Source organism: Fundulus heteroclitus, chromosome 20 (assembly GCF_011125445.2).
Source record: "Fundulus heteroclitus isolate FHET01 chromosome 20, MU-UCD_Fhet_4.1, whole genome shotgun sequence".
Taxonomy (NCBI): domain Eukaryota; kingdom Metazoa; phylum Chordata; class Actinopteri; order Cyprinodontiformes; family Fundulidae; genus Fundulus; species Fundulus heteroclitus.
In genome coordinates, this window is record NC_046380.1 from 22,804,732 (window position 1) to 22,830,354 (window position 25,623).

General features: G+C 39.1%; 1 protein-coding gene across 1 annotated transcript; it reads left to right on the plus strand.

Moving 5' to 3' along the window:
* The first annotated feature begins 9,198 nt into the window (after nucleotides 1–9,198).
* On the plus strand, nucleotides 9,199–24,817 carry LOC105927185 (formin-like protein 20). Its single transcript, XM_012863828.3, has 5 exons — nucleotides 9,199–9,513; nucleotides 13,642–13,733; nucleotides 18,517–18,610; nucleotides 21,240–23,244; nucleotides 23,337–24,817. The coding sequence occupies exons 1-5, from the start codon at nucleotides 9,438–9,440 to the stop codon at nucleotides 23,431–23,433; spliced, it is 2,364 nt and encodes a 787-aa protein (XP_012719282.2). The 5' UTR covers nucleotides 9,199–9,437; the 3' UTR covers nucleotides 23,434–24,817.
* Nucleotides 24,818–25,623: the final 806 nt, after the last annotated feature.

Consider the following 25,623-nt stretch of genomic DNA (forward strand, 5'->3'; position numbering starts at 1 on the left):
AACATATAGAGGAAAGTACATTGAAAACAGCCTCCCTCTCTTTCTGCGGCTGTCTCGTTACTTCTTCCCATAATAGATGATCATATGAACCTTGAAGAAGGGCTTTTTTCAGCAGTCGTCATGATGAGTCAATCTATTGGATCTCTATTGATGATGACTTTTCACTGTGCTTAAGGTTTAGATAGTAAGTTTGATCGAAAGTAGTGATATAAGCCAATCCGAGGGCGGGACGTCCGAGGTTTTCCAAACTCAGAGTTCACTGAGAGACTCTGCGTTTGTTGAAGCCCCTTTTCTAGAGAACTCACCTGGTCATGAATAGTTTCTGAAATGTTTTGTATAATCAAAATACACTAATGATAGGAGTCTAAACCTAATTACTGCAGGAGGAGACACACACTGCTTGTCTTAGCCTGTGAATTTATTTATGTGAAAGAAATATGCAAATCTACAACAGGGGTCCTTTGATAAGAGTTTTATATACCTCTTAAATGCCTTTATTGCTGTTAACCTCCGACTGATTTAAAAGCAAATCAATAGAAACACAATAAAGGCTTTAAAGTGGCCTAATCAGTCTAAAGTTGAACTTGAAATGCTATAGCTGAGGCAGGCTGTTCATGCTGAAAAAGCCTCCAGTGTGGCAGAATTTAAAGATGGCTGCAAAGAAGAGTGGTCCAAAATTCACCCTTAGTAATGAAGGAGTCATTGTCTGTCAGTGCCACGGCTTGATGGTATACTGTCAAAGATGACACAACCGGTTAGGTTGGATGACTTCATTCTATGCTAATTAATGAAATCCTAATTTTGAAAACTTAATTTTTTATCTACCCAGGTTATCGTTAATGATATCAACATTTATTTGATGATCTGAGACACTTAAGCATGAGAAAACAGCAAATGCAGGATAAATATTTGCTTAAATATATTACGTTTAAGCTTGTTTTTTAGATCTATAATCGTTTTCCTTCCAGCTGAACCTAATTTTTAATTTATTTATTCATTTATTTATGCCTTTATCTATTTCTCTGTTTTTTTTTCAAATAAGTTACTTATAAAAATATATATTTTAAAAACCAAAAAGAAGCAATTGAAAGGATAACTTAGTATTCATTAAATGCCATTAATTCTGCTTATTGCTCTTGCTAACAGAAACAAGTAAGGGGAGAAACGTTGAGAATATTCAGATAGTAAAGAGAGGTCTACATAAAGCCTCTGGATCTTAGAAAGATCCTCAAAGAGGCCCAGAAAAACCTACAGTAGACGGCCACTGTGATAAATATAAGGAAAATCTGGTACCTTGGTAACACAATATAATGAAATTAGAGATTTTTGCATGGGAGCGTGGAACATGACTCTAAGATTTTGCTAATTAAGTTTCATAGTTTATGTGCAGCAGTTCGCCCAGGCTTGACTGAGACACTCCAGTAGATGTCAGCCTAACGTCAGGTATGTTCCCGTGCTGAGGTCATGCACTCGCATTCCTTGTCACCAGGGTTGTAAACCTTCAAAAAGTTGTTGTAGATGCTGACGCCAGCAGGCAGGAAGGATGGTCTGGCACAGCGCACCCCAGTCTGTCACTTTAAAACAACCATGCGGGGCTTCTTCGGCTTCCCGTGACCACCTTCTCACAGTTCTCTTCATGACAGGTTGCCTCTGAACAAGTTTTGTACTCCTGATCAAAGAAAATGAGGTTTCAGCAAGCCTGACCAATGTCATGTGCAGGGCATGCAGCACATGGGAGCCTGTGGGCAAAACAAAGCAAGCTTTTATCTTTTTACCCAATTAATTTAATAAATAATACCAACATTGTTACAGAAAAAGTGTATTGGTGGTTGACATTCTACTTTAATGATAATTGATAATGAATAAGAGAACTTGACTCCAACCCAGTAGGCAAACACTTGTAGCCACTTCACAAGCAGACATCAGGAAGCTTTCTCCTGCATTTCTTCAGGCTGCAAATCAGTCTTATACGAAGATCATTAAACCGTGACAACACTGCAAGCCCATAAACAAATAACTATGCAACCTCAAAGCTGTTGCATATTTTCTTGCTTCACAGCCAACCTTTAGATCTGATAAGTTTCCATTTAAATTATTGTTTATAGTACAAGTACTTCCTGTAGAAATGTAAGGGGATAGCAAGTAGAGTGCATTGTTTAAGCAAGGTCTCAGACTTTATTGTGACGCTGACAAGGAATCACGTTTGTGTCAGGAAGGTGTTTTTCTATTTCATATAGTTTTATCATCATATTAGATACATTGGCATACAAAAGTCATCACATTTTGTAACTGCACAACAACAGGCCTGTCACTTTGGACAATGAAACCTCAGTTTTTCACTGAGGTTTTATGTGGTAGATCAACAGAGGATAGCTAAGTAATTGGGAAGTGGAAGGAAAATGATCTCTGCATATTCCCAATTTGCGGTGCATTTGTTTTCTTCTCTCTTCACTATGGTACTCCTAAAAAAAAAAAACTGTGCAACCAACTGAGCGGTACACAAGCAAAGCTAAAAAGAAAACTAACAACAAGGGGAGCATTAATCAGAGAGGTAGCCAAGAGGCCCCTGGTAACTTTGGAGATGGTGAAGAGATTCACAGCTCAGGTAAAAATAATCTGATGACGTGACAACTATCAACTGTGGACTCCACAAATCCAACCTTTTAGGAGAAGAGTGTAGAAGAAAGCCACGTAGAGCAAACATAAAAGCTGTCCTGCTTTTCTCCACGTGGGACAGGAAAGCTTGTTAGAATTGATGGAAAGATGCATAAATACAGAACAAACCTGTGAGAGTCGGCAAAAGACATGAGAATGGGAGGAGCTTCACCTAAATGTGCATCCAGAACCGCACTGGAATGGTTAAGATCAAAGTAGTATATTTAAATTAGCAATGGCCCAGTCAAAGCAGGGACCCGAATCCAATTGAGAATCTGTCTGAGGACACGAAATAAAGTTTTATTTGTGGAAAACACGAATCACACAATCTCACAATTATGCATTACTTTGTGATGGTCACCTAAAACCCTTGGCTATAAAAACCTTGTATGGGTTTGTCAGTCAGTGTAGGCATAGGCAAGCAGACGTGCTTTATTAAAATGATGCTAAAAAAAAAGGTCAGCAGGTAAGGAGTCAACACACCAACACTACAGTAAGAATTCATTCACAAATATTGTGCACACACTCTGAGATTTCCTTTATTAACCTTGCTTCCAGCTAAAATATTTTATGATTTTTACTGACTATGGAGAGTGTAAAATAGGAAACCATATTAGCCACCAGGAAATGCATTTCATTTTACTATTTTACTATTTACTAAAATGGATTCAGAAGCATAGCAGTGCAAGAAAACAGAAACAAACACAAGGCAGTGACGTTTTGCGCTGTCAGGCGCCTAATAAAACAATCAACTTTGAATGAAACACTTTACAGACGACAACAACGGCTGTATAAACAAGCATAAATTAAAGTGAAGCAGTAAATGACAAACCTTTAAAGATAAAACTGGACTACATGAGCAGACTGGCAACTGTACAACGCTGAAGAATCTGGCAGCGTTTCTGATAACAGTGTCTGTAAATTCAGGAAAACGGCTCTGCACAACATTGACCCTTTGAAGAAAATCTACAAAAGTAAAATAGTGTACCTTAACCTCCACACATTCCTCTGCATAATAAATTTGGTTTTATGGTTTCATTTCTATTTTCATCATGTGGCTCATCAACATGGAATGCAAAATTATACTTGCTTCCTTATATCGTTTTTACACTCAGGGCTCGTTGACAAAACCCTGTTGTATTTTAGGATTAATCTCATGTACAGATCAGTCCAAAAAGTTAAAACCTGGTCATCTTTTTCCATTTTATCTCAGTACAACCACAAACTCTCTCTCTCTCTCTTTTTCTCCCATATATAGGGGTTGGACAATGAAACTGAAACACCTGGTTTTAGACCACAATAATTTATTAATAGGGTGTAGGGCCTCCAATTGTGGCCAATACAGCGTCAATTTGTCTTGGGAATGACATAAACAAGTCCTGCACAGTGGTCAGAGGGATTTTAAGCCATTCTTCTTGCAGGATAGTGGCCAGGTCACGACGTGATGCTGGTGAAGGAAAATGTTTCCTGACTCGCTCCAACAAAACACCCCAAAGTGGCTCAATAATATTTAGATCTGGTGACTGTGCAGGCCATGGGAGATGTTCAACTTCACTTTCATGTTCATCAAAGCAATCTTTCACCAGTCTTGCTGTGTGTATTGGTGCATTGTCATCCTAATACAAGGCACCTCCTTCAGGATACAATGTCTGAACCATTGGATGGCACATGGTCCTCCAGAATGGTTTAGTAGTCCTAGTAGTGACGCGCCCATCTAGCACATGTATGGGGCCAAGGGAATGCCATGATATGGCAGCCCAAACCATCACTGATCCACCCCCATGCTTCACTCTGGGCATGCAACAGTCTGGGTGGTACGCTTCTTTGGGGCTTCTCCACACCGTAACTCTCCCGGATGTGGGGAAAACAGTAAAGGTGGACTCATCAGAGAACAATACATGTTTCACATTGTCCACAGCCCAAGATTTGCGCTCCTTGCACCATTGAAACCGACGTTTGGCATTGGCATGAGTGACCAAAGGTTTGGCTATAGCAGCCCGGCCGTGGATATTGACCCTGTGGAGCTCCCGACGGACAGTTTTGGTGGAAACAGGAGAGTTGAGGTGCACATTTAATTCTGCCGTGATTTGGGGAGCTGTGGTTTTATGTTTTTTGGATACAATCCTGGTTAGCACCCGAACATCCCTTTCAGACAGCTTCCTCTTGCGTCCACAGTTAATCCTGTTGGATGTGGTTGGTCCTTCTTGGTGGTATGCTGACATTACCCTGGATACCGTGGCTCTTGAAACATCACAAAGACTTGCTGTCTTGGTCACAGATGCGCCAGCAAGACGTGCACCAACAATTTGTCCTCTTTTGAACTCTGGTATGTCACCCATAATGTTGTGTGCATTGCAAGATTTTGAGCAAAACTGTGCTCTTACCCTGCTAATTGGACCTTCACACTCTGCTCTTACTGGTTTAATGTGCAATTAATGAAGATTGGCCACCAGGCTGGTCCAATTTAGCCATGAAACCTCCCACACTAAAATGAGAGGTATTTCAGTTTCATTGTCCAACCCCTGTATGTATATATATATATATATATATATATATATATATATATATATATATATATATATATATATATATATATGTATATATATATATATATATAGATATATATAGATAGATAGATAGATAGATAGATAGATAGATAGATAGATAGATAGATAGATAGATAGATAGATAGATATAGATATTTGTGTTGCATCATAAGGACATTTGTGTGTGTTTTTTGCATGTCCCTCTCATTCTAATACCCCCTATATAATATTGACTGCAATGTATTGCTTTCAGACGCCACCTAATTACTGAATCCACCTTTAGCAAGTCCACTTATGAGTCATTTAATCTCTGTCTATATCCAAGCCTCAGAGCTCGGTTAGAGAACATTAGTGAACAAACAGCATCATGAAGACCAAGGAACACAACTTTCTTCGTGAATGGTCAGGGAGACAGCTGTAGAGACGTTTAAAGCAGGGTTAGTACAGAAAAGTAGAGTGTTGTTGGGCAAGGTGTCAAGAAAGCCATGGTAACTCTGGAGGACCTGCAGAAATCCACAGCAAAAGGTGGGAGAGTCACACAATCTACAGGACAGCTATAATCTATGCACCCAATGAATTTGGTCCTTATGTTAGAGTGGATATTGTTGACAGAAAGCCATAAGACATCCTCTTTGTAGCATGGAGGGACACAACAAACTCATGAATTAAGGTACCCTGGTCAGATGAGAGCAACATTTCACTTCTTGGTCTACATGCAAAACACAATTATGTGCTGAAAAACCTTGTTCCTGAACATACTATGCCCATGCATATCCGTAGCATGATACTGCCATGGTGACAGTATCATGCTATGGAGATGTTTTCTCTTCAGCTGTGACAGGGATGCAGGTCAGAGATGATGAGGGGATAAATTGACCTTAAAATGGAATAATCTAGGCCAAATATAGATCTAGAGCTACAATAAGATGGCTTAGTTCAAGGATTTACAACTCAAGTCCTCAACACTGCGTGTTTTACATATGATTGAAATGACTGAATAAGCTCCTTGGAATGTCATCAAATTGGGCTGGAGACACCTAATGACCTATTCCTTTAATTCAGATGTGTTGAACCAAAGAAAGATCTAAAACAAGCTGGACAGGAACTCCCTGGGATTAACAATGGAAACCAGTGGTTGAGATGATGCACATTAACGTTAGCATAGTCCAGCCAACATCCAGACCAAAATAATCGAAGACCATCCAGTCAGAAAAGAAGAAATAAAGACATAGTGTATACCAAAAGCCTTGAAGTTGTAATTTTCTAAATGCTGTTGACACCCATATACCCAGAGTTGGTGGGGGTCTGCAATATATATATAAGTTAGGCTATGTCAGCAACAAATGTCTGTAATGCAGACGTTGCTGTTTTATTGGATAGCTGCCATGTTTTAATAAAATATAATGAAATGTTTATCACCTATCAAGATTATGGTAAATTAAAATATGACACCACCACCAGAAGGGCAACGTTACAGTGTGTTCTGAGCTACGGTGCAGATTGCACACTAACAATTCCTGGGGAACATTCTTTGAATTTTATTCCAAACAGCACGAATGATTCCCATGAAAGACGGAGAAACTGGATGGACCAGTGGGGTTTGTCTGCAGGAAAGCTATGTTCAGGTGCGACAGAGAAACCTGAAATACAAAACGATGACTGTACACAGAAAAGAGGACATGCTGGACACTAGAAAAAAACTTGCTCTTGTGTCATACACAGCCTGGCACATACAAACTTCCCCAGTCACGTTTTTTCTGTTCAAATTATTCATTCTTCATTAGTTTCTAAGGGACAATTGGGGAGAGCAAATCTGGTCTAAAGTTCATAAGTCAGCATAAACAAACTTATGCATGGCTGTAAAATATTTAGAGTAATATACTAAAGTTGTGTACTTTGTTTTTTTAATCAAACAGTTGCTGTGGAAACTAAAAGGAAAAATGATATGGTAATTTAATCCTTGCACGGACTATTATTTTCAGTTTTGTTTTTGTAGAAAGCGCTGCAGGTAAACTGTCTTTATCAAGTCACCAAACACAGATATCGCACATCAGACTGAGGGTATGGTTTTATTTGATATATATATATATATATATTTATTATTCACGATCAAATCAATAAATAAACGAATACACAGAGACATTCATCAGGTCATGTCATATGTTATTAGTAAATCAGGTTATGTTGAAGAAGAAGCAAAACTTATCATGGGGTCCCTCAGTGCTCAGTATTGGGCCCACTGCTATTCTTGGTCTACGTAATCTTTACAGATCAGATTTACATATCTGATTCTGTGACATCTTTTACTACCTTGACACTAATGCTGTCTGGCAATGCAAATCAGATTGACTTTTTTTATTTATTTTTTTGTATCTGCAACATTTTGTGTATCAATATGTTCCAAAAACATTTTTCTTGTTTGAAATACATTTAGTTATATATACAAGTAAACACTGATGCATGTCATCCACCACCCTTCCTCAAGTCCTTGTGGTCACTGGGTGAAAGGTGAGCTACATTCTGAGTAGGTCATCAGACCTTCGCAGAGACGACACAGAAACACCAAAACATGCGTAGACACTTACCTGAGGTGGATTTAGAGGCACTAGCTCACTAAACATCACAAATGTCTGTATCCATCTTTAGACATCTCAACTACCATCTGTATTCATTTAGTGAGATTTGAAGTGATAGATAAACACAAATAATGCATAATTATCGAGTGCAAGAAAATCATACATGGCTTTAAATGTGTTAACAAAAAAAAAAAAACAGAAAATGACGACGTGAATTTGCATCAGACCCCTTTTAGCTCAATACCCCTAAATAAAACACAATTCAACCACCTACTTTCAGAAGTCACCCAGTTATTACACACAACAGCTAGTCCACCAGTGTCTAATTCTGTCTCACTACAGATGCAGCTTTTTGTTTTACAAAAATAGACTCTGTGACGGCCTCAGACGTTTGTTAGAGAACATTGGAGAACAAACAGCATCATGATGACCAAGTAACAAGCCAGCCTGGATATGGTTGTGGAGAAGTTCAAAATATTTAACTGTAACAAGGAAGCCACATGATGAAAGCAAAGATTTAACTGAAAATACAAAAAACTTACAGCCGGCACCAGGAGAAAAAAAAAGGCAAAACAGCGGAGAAGCAAGGAGAATGAAATTAAATAGTTGATGATTTGGATCAAATCATGAATGTGAAATGGTCCAGTCAAAGTCCAAAAGTAAATCTAAGTGGGAACCTGTTTGAAAACTGATCATGAACACTGTCCATCCAATCTGACAGAGGTTGCGCTGTTTTGCAAAGGGGAATGAGGAAATCTGAAATCTGAAGATGTGTTAAATTGTAAGAGGTTTACCACTGAGGACTTCTGCTGTGATTGCAGATAAAGGTGGTTCAACCGTGTATTGACTGAGAAGAGCAGCATTAACATTCAATTGTTTGCAACAAATGCTTAAAACCATATATTTTTGTTTCCCCGCTGCACAATTATGCACCATGTTGTTTCTGTCTATCACATAAAATCCCCATAAAGCACTGTGCAGGGAACAGTAAAGTAAAATTATTCTCTTCAGTTATTTTGTGACATGAATGACAGTTTTTGCTTTAGATTCACAACAATCAGAGCAAGATCCTTTCATCTTGTTTCCTGATAAGCGGGGGGTAGGGGGGGTGGGGGGCACTTAATCCTTTTATTCTTTTTATTTCAAGCTGACGCTGTAAACTTGTGTTCCCGACCGTGCGTAGTGGAAGTTAATTAAATCCGTATTTTTTTCCCTCCTACCTACCGGTTTCTGCCAGGCCCAGCTTTGAAGTGAATGTTTTTCACTGACTCATTACACCGCAATCAAAGCTGCGCAGCGCAAACAGAGAGCGCCTCATTCATCCCGCAGGTGAGGCTTGTGCTGGAATGCGGCTGAAAAGGGAGATCCGGGGCCTCACCTGACGCTGGAAGCCCGCAGAAACAGGGGAGGCGCAGCGACAAAAAGGCACAGGAGGCGGAGTTTGCTCCATTTTACCCGACTGTCCTGAAAAGTTTGCTAGAAGCAGCCTTTACGCGTGGCGCAGCTCCTACCTGCCGCACCTGCTGACAACACGGAACAGCTGTTTTGACTTTGCTTCAGCTCGGATTTACCTCAACATGAGCAAGTGATCCCAGCTGAAGGTGAAGATAATAATTAAAAAAAAAGTCCTGTCTGCGCACCAAACCAGTCAACGTCAACGATGAAGAAGGGAAAGCATATTTTTGGCAGGAAGAACCAATCTCTTTATGACACCAACCTTAAAATCCAGGACAGGGGTGAGTAAGAGAAAGCAAGTTCACTCTCAGGATCCATTACTGGAGGTTAACGCGACCTTTGGACTTGATATTGGCAGAGAACCGAGTCTAAGTCTCTAAACTCACATTATAACAGCTCATAAAACCTATACGTCAGTCTTAGAGGACAGTTTTCACTATTTTGTGAAAGAATTATGTTAAATCCACGAAAATCAGGCTGACTTTGCCTCTAAGCCTCTAACCTGACCTCAGCTGTTCCATTAAAATACTCAGACGAGGTTGTCACAAGTCCTATGAAATTATTCTTATTATTAAGATTATAAATCTTATGGGTAAAATTGGTTCTAAATACAAGTACTGAAATACATACAGGCAACAACATTTAGTAACTATTCTGTATCTTGAAATGACAAAAGTGAAATATAGCAGAAGTTCAGAATTTCTTAAGTTTGTTACTGTAGTTTAAATATATGAAGAATGAGTTTTACCAGTTATTAACTACAAAAAAAAACAAAGTTTACTGTTTACATGCTAACGCTTTCTCTATAGAGCCAATTGTCTCATGTTTTATACATTTTTGTATAATTTTTGATAGCTCAGTGGCATCACAGGGTATTTCTGTTACATCCACCTCTATTACAGGCAAAAATATTTAGAAGTAAAGTCAAACTTTTTACACAAAACAAATGTGTTACTATATATGTGTTATACATTCATTATAAAATGCAAGGTTAATGGAGGAAATTGTAATGTAGTTGCAAAGAACCTTTTTGCCTCATTTTTACGTGATTAACGTATCATTATGATACATTATAGTGTAAAGATATTGTTAGTACTTTCCTCAGATAAAGCCCGCTGCTTCGAATGAGTATGTTTCCCTTATAGTAAAATGCTAAATCCATGGAAGAAATTGTAATATAGTTTAAATGGAGGAGGTATAAAAATTTGTATTTTTGCATGTGATAATTACATTACCACAAAAGCTTAACGTATCTGTTATGACACAAACAAACATAGCATTTGCTTTTTTTTTATACACACTTCCTATAACTCTGCCTTTATAACAAAAATTGGTAGTATCCTTTAAAAGAAAAAACGCTGTTCCATGAAAATGTGTTGCTTAATGTATTTTACACATACAATTATGATAAAAACTCAACATCTTGTGAAAAAAAATGGAAATATACTTTTAGTAGTTGTTTAAACAGTTGTGATTTTGCTTGTGATCCTGCAAACAGACAAATGCTTTAATCGCAATGCAAATAAATGTGGCGTAGCCTCTTTGATACAAATATTTCTCAGACGTCTGACCCTTCAGAAGAATCTCTTGAAAGAAAAACTGCTGTTTCGAGTAAACATATTGCTAGCTATGGAAAACGCATTGAAAAAATGTGAAGTAGTTTTAAAAATGGCTGAATAGACTGAGGAATTCAGATTATATTTAAAAGGGTTTTTAAAAAGCCAACAATAAAAAGCTCATTTAAGTTTTGACTATTATTTCTTTTTTTAAGCTTTAAATCATTACAATGAAAGGTAGAAAGAATGTTAAATAGAAAATGTTAAAGGTGACATATCAATCTCTTCTAATCATCGGCTCAAACTTGGTTCTTCTAGGGCCTTGATAAACAAAATAAACCTTTCATAGGGCATGTCAAAGGGTATCAGCTCAGGGTAAAGTAATTTGATGTGTTCAGCTAGAGATTGCCGCTAAATACAAGCAATATTCCTTCAAAAATAGTGAATTTCTTTGTTCAGTGCTGAACTTTTGGATCTTCAGCACTATTAAACCCACCTGTTATGTTTTATTGCGACAAATTCCCAAATACCCATCGACTGGACACGCAAATAAGCCATACAACAGGACCCCCAGAGATTTTTCGTTTTTAAGGGGCCGTGTTGCCCTGTCACTGAGCTGTTAGCCAGAATCACTTATATGAAGAACCGTTAAGGCTTATGGCCTATTCCTGTTAACTGCAGATCAGACCTACGGACTAATTAGAGACTTTTTTTTTTAACCTTTTGCTCTCTGGGATAAACAGAAAAACGACAACAACCTTAACCAGTTATGAAAACAGATTGCTGTGAATTTCCACGTTTAGTTTTTCTAATGGTTGCTTCCAAAATCTGCTGGCATTTAACTAGATCCGTGAATCCCCATTTAATAAAATGTGTCCTTTGGTCCTGACTGCAGCCCAAGCCATTAATATGATGCATCCATCCTGGTGCGTCGAGGAACCAAAATTGGACATTTTCATGATGTGCTCCATGTAATGGATGAGTTTTAATATTAATCCAGTAGAGCTTTTTTCTTTATTTTCTGTGTGTTTTATTTTGTGCAAACGTTGACAGTTTTTGGGAAGCATACAGAAAAGCTTTTCCTCATAACTCTCGTAGATCATAGTATTAATAGCGGAGGTGTGGCAGCTCATCACAATGGAGTTTGTTGACTCTTGCCTTCTGCAGCTATGAAGTAGTCATAATTTGACTTTCTTAACCGTCTTACAAGAACGTCTTTCATAAAGTTCACCTAACTTTTCAAACTCACTTTAAACACTAATGCAATTTAATCGAATCTGACTGTTTTAGCCAGCAGCCTCTTTCTACCTTGTAATACTGTACGTTCCTGCGTTAGGGTAAACGATAAACCCAACTTTTAGAGAGCTTTTAGCTGGTAAATGGTAATGGTAAATGAAAAAAAATTATCGTCAGTCATTCTAAGGCCGCTTAAAAACTGACTATGCCTTATGCCTAACTGACTTCATGCCTTATGGAGAACAGCTCTTCTACTTAGAAAATGTTTAATCATTTTCTTAAACCTTTGCATGAAACAGAGAAGGGTTCAGTTTGCTGAGCAAACTAGCTGTTGCATCATTAACTTGGATTTGAGAAATATCAGCAATCAAATGCAACATTTTACAAGAAAAACAACAATATACCTGCTCCAAGTTTTAGGCTAAGTGACATGTGAGCCAATGCTCATAAAAAAATGTTGTCAGATCAAGAGTAAGTTTCTCTGCAGCCCCTGAGAACAGGAAGCACAACATCGATCGCTATGCAAAAGGTGAAACACGAGAGAGAGAACATTTGTCTATTTAAATCAGGAAGGGGCACAATGGGAAACGAATCATTTGGTTAGACTGGTTTAACACCACTGTATTTTTCATTCCACAGCTGTTCCCGCATTCTTCACTGACTTTATCATATTCTTTGGTCTGAAACAGGGAAAAAAATGAAAATTAGCAGAATTTTGTGATTGTTGTGTCCCAGAACGGAGGGAATGTGAGCAGAGAGAGAGCTTGAAATGTTTTCTGTCGCTCTTTCGTTGGTTACATCACAGCGAGTTGAAAGAAGACGCAGGCTAAATGCTGTTGTCTGTCGTCGGTCACTTAAGGGGACAAACAACCTGACAAGGAAATGTTTAAAAGTTTTTTGTTTTTCTGCAGCTCACTCACTGTTTACATTTCCATTTTTTTACGCGCTCCGTGCAAGAACCAATACATCTTTTGGCTGGCCTGACATTTTCTTTTTTTTGTTCCTGCTTCCACGTTTAACTGCTTTACTGAGCCACCATCGCTCAAAAACTCTTGCCTAAGCGCTGCGATGTTTGCTGTACAAACAATGGTGAGGCGACATCGCTTAAGCAAAACAGCTTAGTGATGCAAATCGTTTTAAATCGGCTTCTTGGAAATCAGTTCGCAACATCTCGCCACAGACTGGATCTGGAAGGATCAACACTTCTGCGTCGCTTTCTGTACGTCGTTGCTGGACTTTCGCTCAACCATAGTGGTTATATGTAATTAAAAGCAGTAATCTGAGCTTCTCCCAGGCGCCGCTTATTATGTAGTTAACAACAAACCACACAACAGAGAGCCAGAATGACTAATAGCCACTTAAAGGTCACTTTAGTGCACATTGCACCTAACTACTGACACGCGTATGTCTCTTGATCAATCTCCAATCTCCAATCTCAGCTTTTTTCTTTTTATGCCCAAATTGTTTAGAGTAAAGGTTTAGGCATTAGCAGATCTTATACCAACATTAGCTGTGGATAGTTCCTAAAGCATAATAATCTATAACCCCCCCCCCCAAAAAAACAAAACAAAAACAAAAAAAACATTTTAATTAAAAAATCTGTTTTTGTCTCATCAGAGAGTGTTGAGTTGGTGTTGAACTCAGACGCTACAAGATTTGAATCGGGGACCGCCAACGTGAGGGCCAGACCCACCGTCAAGCATCATGCTGTAAGTATTTAGTGAAGCTTCTTTCTTTTTTTTGGCAACAATTTCCCACTTCTGAGTCTAGAACAGCGGTAAAATCTGATCAGCATTTAGGTCTATTTAGCTCGCATTTGGAAGCTTTATTTCAAAACAACAGTAGATCTGAATAATACTTATAGTATATATATATTTTTTATTTCATCCAGTATTTCCACAGTTTAAGTTTAGGTGTACTCAGTGAGGGTCCTTGAGTGGAGCTGCAGACTAATCTACCTTGTTGATATCGGAAGCAGGTGTGATGGGGATTACACTTTATTTTGTGGAATAAAAAGCATTATTACCACAGAGGGCTTTATTTAGAGTATGTTATAATATTGCTTTAGAGGGTTTTTTTCCCGCTGGATGAAATAGATTGCAATATTAAAGATGCCATCCAGTTGTGTGTGTGTGTGTGTGTGTGTGTGTGTGTGTGTGTGTGTGTGTTTTTTTTCTTTTTTAGCAAACATATTTACAATAATTGAAGGATTTTTGGACTTTTTTTTTTACCATGCAGGATTTCACAAAGTACAAAGAGACAGTGAGAAAAAGAACCTGCTTATCTGTTTCAAGTATATTTAGATTGATGACATCACAAGAGGCTAAGAATTTAGCTGATTAAATGGCATTAGTAAGTAAACTGGCAAACAAGCATATTCTGACAGACGTTGACACAGTTTCTCCACCACTGTAGTTGCGAAGGTTTCAACCTTGCATGTTTGAGCCCGACATCTATGACCCTTTAATACATGATGGAGACAGCAGTGGAAGGTGAAACTCAAGCAAGCATGGACTGTAGCTGAGACTAATCTAGTGATATTTCTGTTTGCACAGTTTTGTCTAGTAGGGTGTCCATACAAATATCACACTCCCGAAATAAGTATTTGCCATATTCTGTAAATAGTTGCGTGATTTTGCAAGAAAAGTGGCCCTGCAAGTACTCTGATGTCATACTACTTCAGCTTAACTAAGCAACTTCTGATAAACTTTTAATAAAACCACAAAAATATGGAGGAAAAAATAAATAAATTTGAATCAATAATAATAATAAAAAAAAGAATAGTGACCCTTTACCTTGTGTGATCTCACCAGAGGCTGGTGCTGGTGAAAAGTGTGTGCCGTGATTAAATAACATTTACAACATCTGATCATGACATGTTGTTTTGTTGGTGACAAATTAAATATTTGATTTCACAGTAACGTTTGACAAATAACTATAACCATGATTTGAAAGGAAACATTTTATAGCAAGAATTAATCAAACGATAAAAAGGTTTAAAAAAATCTGTAGAAAAAACTATTAAAAACTGTCTTTGTGTTGCACTTTTATCTTGCTGCATTGATATGCAGTGACTAATTGGTTGTTAGGTTATAGTTTAAAAATGCCAAATGGTTTAGAACACAAGGTTTTAAAAAAAAAAGTGAAAAAGTGAAAAAGTTGGCTGACTTGGTAGCAGTAAAACATGACCACAGGTTCTCTAAGGGCTTCCATTGTTAAGGGTTATTGTTTTACAAGTTTAGCCTTCCCATCACATTGTGTCGCAAAACCAGCCCTCTATTTATGCACAAATGTCCATTTTCTTAGGGATCCAAGTGATTAATCTCAATCTGGGTGTACATTAGCAACGCGTATGACTGACAGGCCTCCCATTATCTCGTCATGGAGCAAATGAAGAGCTCGTCTGCACTCCGGTTCACACACCTCGCCCTTTTGTTTGGGAGTGTTTCTCTGGCATGTGAACGTGGCGCACCCAGCAGCACATGGGCAGGTCGGCCCTGAGCGCTGCGACAGCTCAAAGTTGAGTCATAGAGGAAAAAGCGAGCAGATCAAATCAAACTGGATTGCACACACCCTCCGATGATCAGAGAGGCTTTATACTTTCCAAAGATCGGCTATGCGAGAGGGATTATCGGAGAGTAATGCTGGGTGTGATGTTAAGAAGATGTCCGACTCCTTTGACAGCATTGGTTGATGGTGAATTTTCACTCGGAGTGGCCCGGACGACTCATCCAGCAATATGGCGATCTGAAATAAAAAAGACGCAAACATTCAAAACCAAAAATGTATAACATAATCTAATTTTACATAGTATTATATCTAAAACTGAAACAAAACAATATATCCCAACTGAATCTAACATAATCTCACATGTTATTACAGTGCTCTAGAAATTAATGGTATGGTAGTAATGATAACCTTATTTAAGAAAAGTATTTATTATTATTTTAATTTTAGCACTTGTAAGCAGAAATATAAAATATCCACTAAACTTAGATGCAATTTTAGATTGCTTATTGTACAGAATATTATACCTTTTTGCTGTTCTACAGTTTAATATGAGTAAAACAAGCTGGTTAATTAGTCAGGCTATCTGCTCAGGTAGAGCCTGCAGTCAGCAGCTAAACAGACATAATGCTCTTACACTTATAAGAGAAAGAAGGTAATTTATCTAACCCGTTTAACAGCTAAAAATCACAGAGCTATTGACAAAGACTTCAACATTATTAATCTGACAATTAAATGATACGGATAATGTATAAAAAAAAAGCATTTAAATAAAACATATTTGAATGAAAATCTCATTAGCTGATTTTTAAATGATTCATGAGTCTCAGGATGATATAAAAACAAAGGAAGCACACACAGTTAATGCAAAACAATTCACACCCCTAGCAGGCTTGGCTTTAAAATGACTTTCGTTCAGTGAATAAGGTTTTTTTCTGGCAGGAATTGATCTCTGAGCAGATAATAAAACCATGTACGAGGGGTTTCAGTGGAGAAAGATAGTTTCTGCATTTTATTTGCTTCATTTAAAAAACAGCATGTCAAAAAAGATACTTTACACCTTTCTATCTTTAATAGCATCACAGCTATCAAATCCGTTTTATATGTGCCGACCAGCTTTTAGCAGATTTCCTATCGTATTTTAACGATTCATCTGTCAGCTCCAAATGTTTGAGTTTGCAAGGCCACCTTTCCATCACCCTAATCTTTAATTCCCTCTAAAGACTTTCTGTCTGATTCAAGTTGATACTCTTGCTGGGCCGATCCAAAACAGTAATATTACTTACAGTCAGAGGAAACATGTTGGTCGAATAAAAAGAAAATACTTTAAACCCAAATCTGCCAGGAGTGCGAAAAAGATTAAGCTTTACAGGAAGAATGAGCAGGACCGTTCAAAGCCCTGAATGTTAAAGAGAAGGTTTTAAAGGGATTTCCAAAATATGCCAGTAGCCAACATAAAGACATTCAAACAGCATTTATGTTGTTTGTCAGAGTTTTGGGCCTACTGAAAGCGATTCAGGGCTTTTTGTTGTTGTTAATATGTGTGAAACATGCATCACCCTGAAAGCAAATAAAAGCATGATAATTTCAAGTATCTGTTATGACATCAACCGGCTGAGGTTGAATTTTGTTCTCAGCCAATAAAAAGTGCTATAAACCAGTCTTCTTGAGTGAAACTGAGAGGGAAAAATTTACTCAGAAGTCTTTCATCATATCGAACAGCAGTGCACAGCTGTAGGTGTAGCTGTTACTTTATGCTTCAGATTGATTATTAATCGGACACTTTCTCTGGCACCTAATCATATTTTAATTATTAGTCAGATTAATGATAACTAAAACATTTATATATTGCTATTTTTGATGTGTCGCTGCTAATAACCCAGTTATAACAAGATATTAGCTTGTTAATTAGTCACATAGTACGGCTGCAGTGGATCGCTGAAAAGAAATGCTTGCCAGCTGTAGATTTAAAACAGCATTGCCCTGTTAAAAGTGATCAGTGGTGCCTTGTACTATGCACAGCAAGTGCCCAGCAGGAAATATTTCCAAACACCAAAACCCGTCCTTCTTGTTAATTAGGGGAAAAGTCTGGTGGTTGTCTTTCAGCCAGCTGGAAGTGTGCAGCAACGCAAGGCAGATTGTGATCAGTCCACCTCGTCACCCTTTCTCTGACATCTAGTTTAAAACGTCTTTAAATCGTCAAAGCAGCATGACTAAAAGAGCAAAATCAGTTTTGAAACTAGCTCTTTAAAGCATTTGTATAACCAAAACAGGCTCAACCACTGCCTGCAAACAAAATTTGCAGCGAGCGACGCTGTCAGTGATTTACAGCATCGGATCTAGAGGATCTCTATTGTGTCAACACAGTCTGTGTTTGTTTTTGGTGCCGACGGTTCCATGAAGTGAACATCACCCCTCTCTGCAGCACTTCTTACACCTACCTCAACCAGACACACAGGTATCTGTGGGTGTCCTCACCAGGCCTTGTTTGACAGCAGGCAGGGTTATGAATTATAGGTGGATCCTCTGATTCCGAACGTGTTCCTCATGAGCAAAGAATGTGAAACTGTTGCGTTCCACCTGCGATTACATTATGACAAACCTAAAAGAAAAAAAATAAAGGCCTTGAATTTTTGTACAAGGGAGTGCAGGACCTGCCAAGTAGCGCATGTGGAAAATGCAAAAAAGGACATTTGTTAGATGCCATACAATGTGCGAAAGCTAATAAAAGTCACACGGGCGACCATTTTATGTTGGTTATGTCAATAATGCCTCGTATTTTCGGTGCAGCAGCAATTGGGCCATGGGGTAGTCGAGAACCGGTTTGTTCACCTTCAGCAGCAAAGGCTTGCCAAGAAAACAAGTAGAGAAAGATTCAACCTGCAGAACAGAATGTACAATGTCTACGCTCATGACTGCTGTTCGAACGCTGTCTGCTTCTTGTCAGTGCGCTCAATAATCTTATGGTGTTTGGTTTCTCCGTAGCAATCCTCGTTTGAACCCTTCCAAGGATTTGCTGTCCCGACTCCGAAAGTCCCTGATCTCCCCACTGCCAATGGTCCAAAACTCAACGGGACAGGTTAGTATCTAAATAACACCATCTATGTACTTAAGGTTTAAACTGCCAAGATAAAAACGTTACTTTATTAGACCAGGTTCATTTGTGGCGCCTCTACTTGGACTCAGGTGATTGATCACAGGGGAAAGAATGAAGGAAAGATCCAGGGCCTGTAAATGTTTGTCCAGGCAATTGCGCAATAACTCTCCAGAAAAAGTCCAAACGGTCATGACAGATGGAGAGCAAATTTACACAATAGGAGTGTTTTCCTACATTTCAGATCAGTTCATAGTTAGCAACGTAGAATAACATTTATATTTTCAATATACGGGTACTAGTGTGGAATTTAGCTCAGGTTTTATTTATCTGTCTCATTGTTTTATTTTTAAGATACAATGTTGTGCAAAATCACAAGCTTAAATACGTGCTATTGGGATTTTACATAATAAACGCCACAAAGTATTTTCCCCCAAATAAACATCTGAAAAGTGCGGCATACATTTGTGTCCAGCTGTCATTACTTTGAAGCATCACATTTTTTTACTGCAGTTACAGTTTCAGGTCTTTTGGGGTCTGTTAGCCTAACGGATCTAGAGACTAAAATAATTAGCATTTTGCAAAACACAGACTGGGTGCAGAGCATACGACACATGAATATTCATAGTTCTAAACCATCTATTGTAGTTCTGGCTGAATATTAAGAGTAATTTCTCTGTTCGAAGGTTAACCCCAGCCTGAAGTCGTGCAGCTTCACTGAGGTTTTCCCTCAGGATTGCCTTTCATGCATTTCCCCATCAGCTATTACCAGCTTCCCCGTCATTGCTGAAGGACAGTATTCCCACAGTATGCTGCCACCACCATGTGTGACCATGGGGATGGTGTTTTTAGCGTTTGTTCTCCTGAGACATAGCAATTTGCACATAGGCCAAATGTAGCATTTTTGTCTCATCTGACCAGAGCACCTTCTGCTATATGTGCCATTTAGCAAACTGCAAATAAGACCTCTTAGGACCCTTTGTTCCAAAAATAGGGTTCTCTCTTTTGCTCACTCTTCCATGAAGGTGAGCTTTGTGGAGTCCACAACTAATGGTTGGTCTGTCAAAAGACTTTCTCACCTGAGCTGTGGATCTCTGCAGCTCCTCCACAGTTACAACAGGCTTCTTGGCTGTTTCTCAGATTAATGCTCTTCTTGTCTGGCCTGTCAGTTTAAGTGTAGATTTTATATTGCACTATGAGTTCCCATTTTCAGAAGATGGACTGAACAGTGCTCTGGATATTGCTTCGCATCTTGCACTGCTTTAAACTTTTCCACAGCGACTCTGCTGTGTTTATTGACCTTCATGGTGCTGTTGGTACATTGGGGATTGCTGACAAAACCTCCCAAGCCTTCACAAAAGGTGAAAGGCTGTTTAAGTAGATGCTGTTTGCAGGTCATGTCCTTCTCTGAATGCCACAAAGCAGAACGAAACCTACCATTATATTTTAAATTGAAGGGTTTTAAAGCTCAACAGAAAGACCTGTACAGATGCCAAGTTAAGTTTGGAAAATCTTTCATTGATAAATACCAATGATTTACCAGTGTTTCTTTCTCTTGCTCCTTAGTTATTGTTGGAGAAATTGGTCCAACACAAACCCTGCAGCTTGTAACTCGTTGCAATCATTATACAAACACAGTCGCAAAATTCTATTTATAGAATTATTTAGTTTCCATCGATTTCGTGTTTCTAGCTAATATATTTGACTCAGTTGAGAAGTTAAAAAATAGCATAATGTAAAGGAAACATTCAACTAATCTATAGCATTCTCCATGGCTTTCCCCTCTGTTGGACTTTGTTCATTTCAACTCAGCTGTGAGCTGAACTACACCAGGAGCTAATAGAGGAGATGGTGTTAGGCTATCTTTTAAGGCATCACATCAGTGAAGTCTTCATTCCTTCAAACACAATGTAAATAAATGGGTTTGAAAATCATAACCGTCTGCAACAGATAATTTTTTGATATGACCTGGGCTGTCTCCTTTACTTGATTTATCATATATTTGCTGTATATGTTTATGTTTAATGTTTTTCTAACTTTTAACTGTGTTTATATAAGGGTTTTAATTATGCATGTGTTGGATGCTTGTTCGCATAAGGTACAGGGCTACCTGTTTAAATAAGTCTGATTTACGTTTAACTTGCTCATTTGTTTGTAGAAACAATAAATGTTTAAAAAGAGTACAAACAAGTCGGTTGTTGCAATGGGACAAAAAAGTTAAAAATATCAAGCGTTATGTATTCCCTTTATAAGGCACAGTATTTGACCTGCCATCAGGTCAGTATGGCTGTTTGCTGTATAGAAAAAGCGTGTGATAAATCTACACTTTGTACTCAGTCTTGAAGGGTCTTTCCCCTCATTTCATTTGTTATCCTGGCTCAGTATATCTGAGTGATATGGATGGTTCACTAGCAAGCCTATGGACAATTTCATCACATGCTAAAGCTGTAAATCATCTTTTTGAATCTGCTGTGCAGTACCAGGGACATGCATAAAATAAGTCAGACACTGACCTTTGTAGACTGGTGTTTGACACACTTAGTCTGCACTTTGTGTTAAATACTCTCCTTCAGCTGTTAAATTCTGTTATTCTCACATTTCTTGTTATTCACAGGTACTGGAGATCTCTCATCCACTGGATCTGTTGTATCAACGCCAGGCCATGATGAAGAGATCTTTGTTCCTCCTCCTCCTTCAAAGGCCCCTCCACCCCCTCCAGTGGATTTCATCCCTCCCCCACCAGACTTCATGGGTGACTTAAATAGCTTAGACCCTGTAGCCCTCCAGCCTCCATCCATGCCAGCTCCAAAGCCACCATCCATGGTGGAGGAGGATTTGTCTCATTTAAAACCACCACCAATGGCACCTCCTAAACCTCTAGCTGCCAACTCCTCTGTGTACTCCGTACCCGTCTCTCATGAACCGCCAGCCAAAGCGCCGGAACGTCCAAAGTTTGCCCCGCCGCAGCCCCCTAGTGATAAGCACCACAAGAGTCACAAGCTCCCACCTCCAAAGCCCCTTAGATCTTCCTCTGTAGCCATCACCGATTCCCCACCACATTCACCTGCACCACCTCCCCCGGCGCCCACAACCACATTGTCCACCTTCAATCCTCAAAACAAAGCAAAGGTTTATGATCCTCCAAAGAACACGTTTCGCGAAGGCTTCGATAATCAGAAGGAAACACCAAAGATGTTAGTCTTGCAAGAATCGGGGTCAGGTAACTCTGCTCCTGCAGTGGTGACAGTGGATGGAAAAGTGCCTCAAGCTGCTCAGCTAACTAAACCTGTGGCCAAACCCATACAAGAACTTAGGGAGGCGTTAGAAATAACGAAAAAGCCTGAATTACCTGAGGTCCACAAAGAAGCTAAAACAGAGGTTAAAACTGAGCCTAAAATGGAAGCTCCGACAGAGACCAAACCAGAGGCTAAAGCAGACACCCTTCCAGCTCAGTCAGATATAATGAAACCCCTCCAGCCTCCACCGTCACAGAAAACGGCCGATGTCCAGTTCAACTCACAGACCAACAGAACCAAAATGCCGTTATCTTCAGGTCAAGGCCGCAGTTTCAGTCCCTTATTGGACCGTAAACTATACAATCTGAAGGCTAATGAAGCCAAACCATCTTCAACATCGCCGTTGGATCTCCTGAAGGCAGCTAAGGAAAGAGAGAAACGTAAAACTCAATCTTTGTCCCGCGAAAGCAGCATCAGTAAGAGTGAACCGACAAATGCCTACACAGTCCTCCCAAGGTCAACTTCTTCAGTTGTATCGAGTCAAAAAGCCCCACATGAGTATCCAGTTGTTAGACCCGAGGAACCTAAAACAACGATCAAGGCTCCAGAAAACCACATAAGACAAACAACGCTGGCCAAAGATCAGAAACTACCAACTGATACAGTTTTGAGTAAATTGACAGCAGATCCGTCTCCGGCTGTGAGCAACCTGGGTGATCAGAGGCAAAGACAAGAGGAAAAGCTCTCAAAGTTCCAAGAGGTACAGAATGATATTCCTAAAGAGGTGAATTTACCATTGCTCCCTCCACCCCCAGAGTTTGGTGACTTGATGGATCAAATACCAGAGCTACCCCCCTCCATCCGTCCGCCTGATCCCCCCACGACAAAAGCACCAACACCACCTGTTGTAACGCAGTCTTCAGCCCCCGCCAAGACTCCAGTTCAAGCCCCAGTCAAGACTCCAGCTCCTCCCCCAGTCAAGACTCCAGCTCCACCCCCAGCCAAGACTCCAGCTCCACCAAAGCTCCCACCTCCTGAAGTACTAGTCAAATCAAAGCAATCACTCCAGTCTAAACCCAGTACAGCCCCCACTCAACTACCACCAAATCTTTCACCCAACCAGGCTACCCTCCTTAGTATTTTACAGAAGAAGATGTTGGAAATGGACCACAAAATGAACCAAGGCAACGACTCAGAGCACAATTCTGATGACTGGAGTACGGCCGTGTCTGACGAAGACCACAGGGTGCCGGCGGCACCGCAACCCAAACCGGCGATCAAAAATCCCCCCACCACCAAACAAGCATCTTTGGACATGAGGGAGTTGGAGACCAAAGTGGCCAAGAAACACCACCAGAGTACACAAGTGAAAAGTACCCCCAGGTGAGTACATCAGGACTAAGAAGGGAGACATTATATCTTTGCAAGTCCAGCGTGGGTTCCTGCAGTCACACATAATGTGTTCTTCTTCACAGAAATGGGATACATTCTAGACACCAGTATGGCATGACGTTCACCATCAGGCCTGGAACCAAACAGCCCATGACTCTTGTTAGTAGAGGGGACTCCTGAAGGTCTTTGAATGTCGGACAAACCTGCCGTACACGCAATAGCATTTGCTAGCGTCCTTTCCACACTAATGTGGATATTTTGCAAAACTGCACCTCCTGGTTCCATGCAAACAGGGTTTTAGCCAAGAAGAAGAAAAAAAAAACAAGATAAAAAAAACTGTTTTCTATTCTTATAAGCTCCATCATTTTGAAAAAAGTAACACGGTGGTCCACTTTGCACATATCCACCCTGGCTTTTTTGGTGCTGGAAACCCCCACAATAGAGCAGTTTTTTTTCTTGGTTTATTTAATTAAATCTCAAATGCAAGAGGAAGAGGTTATACTTAGCCTGGTACTGCTTTAGCCATGCTCTTTTTTATTTTGATGCAATAAACATCAACATCACCATCCGCAGGTGCATCGTAGCTACTACAGCTTTTTTGATCGGAATTCCAGATAAAGTGAAAGTGCAGATTGCGTTTTCAAAAACTGATAAACAAATATAAGTTTAAAAATATTCAGAATAAATTATCTGGGGCCTAAATATTATGTAGTAGTAATTTGTGCAATGACACAAACATAGTTGGCTATTGTGTTATAAGCACTTTCAATGTTAATGAGGAAGCCCAGGCTGTCACAAGTAGTCATAAATACCTGTCCTGCTTTTAAAACATAAACATTTTGTCTGTTTAATCAGATATTTTAGAGATGCACCACTCAATCTTGCAAATGTTTAACTGGCTTTGATTGGTTGTTGATTAACATAAAAACAAAGAAAAAACAGATGTCCCACCCACCTCCCACGTTTTGAGCTTAATAAAAACCAAGTAAAGTTTGAGAAACCTGATTTTTGTACATAAAAGGGGATAATCTTGATATATGTTTCTTTTTGGGGGGGTGGGCGTAATCTTGCAAGATCAACAAACCTGCAGCATGTTTGTCTCTCTTTTGTGTTACAGTAACAAGTCGAAAATCGAAAATGTCTAGGTCAGATCTAGAAATCTGTCGAGCAGAAACAAATAAGACATGTGTATCTTTAATTTTTAGCAATATTAAAGTTTTTATGGGTATTTGTCCTTATGCATGTAAATCGTCGATTTTCTTTATAGTTCTCGCAACGATTGGCTGTAAAATATGATACTGTATAGAATAAGTGTATAAGCTGGAACTACACACACATTCACCATAATGTTCATCCACTGTTACATGTACATTAGTCCATCAGAACATAGACTGTCAATTTAGGCAACCAGTTGCATGTTTTTTTTATATTTATTGATTTTAAAAATATTTTACTATCTACGAAGTCTTCCTACGATTAATTATTGATGTAGTTACACTATTGTCACTGTACATATTAGCTTAGAATATTTTTTTGTGTAATTTATAAAGCTTTTATGAATGTCTTTGTTTGTGTTGTCTTTGTTCTATTTGCAAATATTTAGTGATAAAATCTATCGCTGTATCCTTATTTAAAAACCTTCTCAATCCAAACATCATCCTATTCTATTTTTCTGCACTAGCTACATTAAAACAGCTCTAATGGGTCTGTTATTGCTTGGGCTATAGATACAATCCCAAAAAGTCATTAAAAGCAAAGTCAAGACACGTTTTATACCTGCAGTTGATAGTTGATAATGTTAAAAATTACTTTAGTGCTATTTTTTGTGGTTATGGCTACTGTGTTAACTCTAGTGTAGCCTGTAGATTGGTAGCCTGTCCATACTGTAAAAGAAAACAAAACACTGATGCATAATGCAAAACCGTACACAGAGAAATAAACAGAGCAGCCCAAGTCTGTTCAACCAGCATCAAGAAAAAGTGCGATGCTGTAATAATCAGCGGACCTTAGGGTGATTTGGTCTGCACTGGAGGCCCTTCATGCCAACAGCCTAAGGATAGAAGTCAAGAAAAAAAGAGCTATAAACATACTAACCAGGCATAAGTTGCCGTCCTCAGCAAGTGCCTGTTTTTAAAGTTCACGAATTTTAAAGGACTTTATTACATGTGACATTAAAAGCAGCCAGTGCCAAACCATCTACGGTACTGCAGGGGTTTTAGCCTTTATAGTTGGGACAATGCTCGTCTGTTTCCATGATTCTGGAAGCTTCTGTTGTTGGTCTGAAGGACACGACCTGCGTGTGAAAACAATGCCAGGGCAGGAATACACCAGCAAAGGCCTCAGTAAGGAAATTGTTGCGCCCCATCAAGC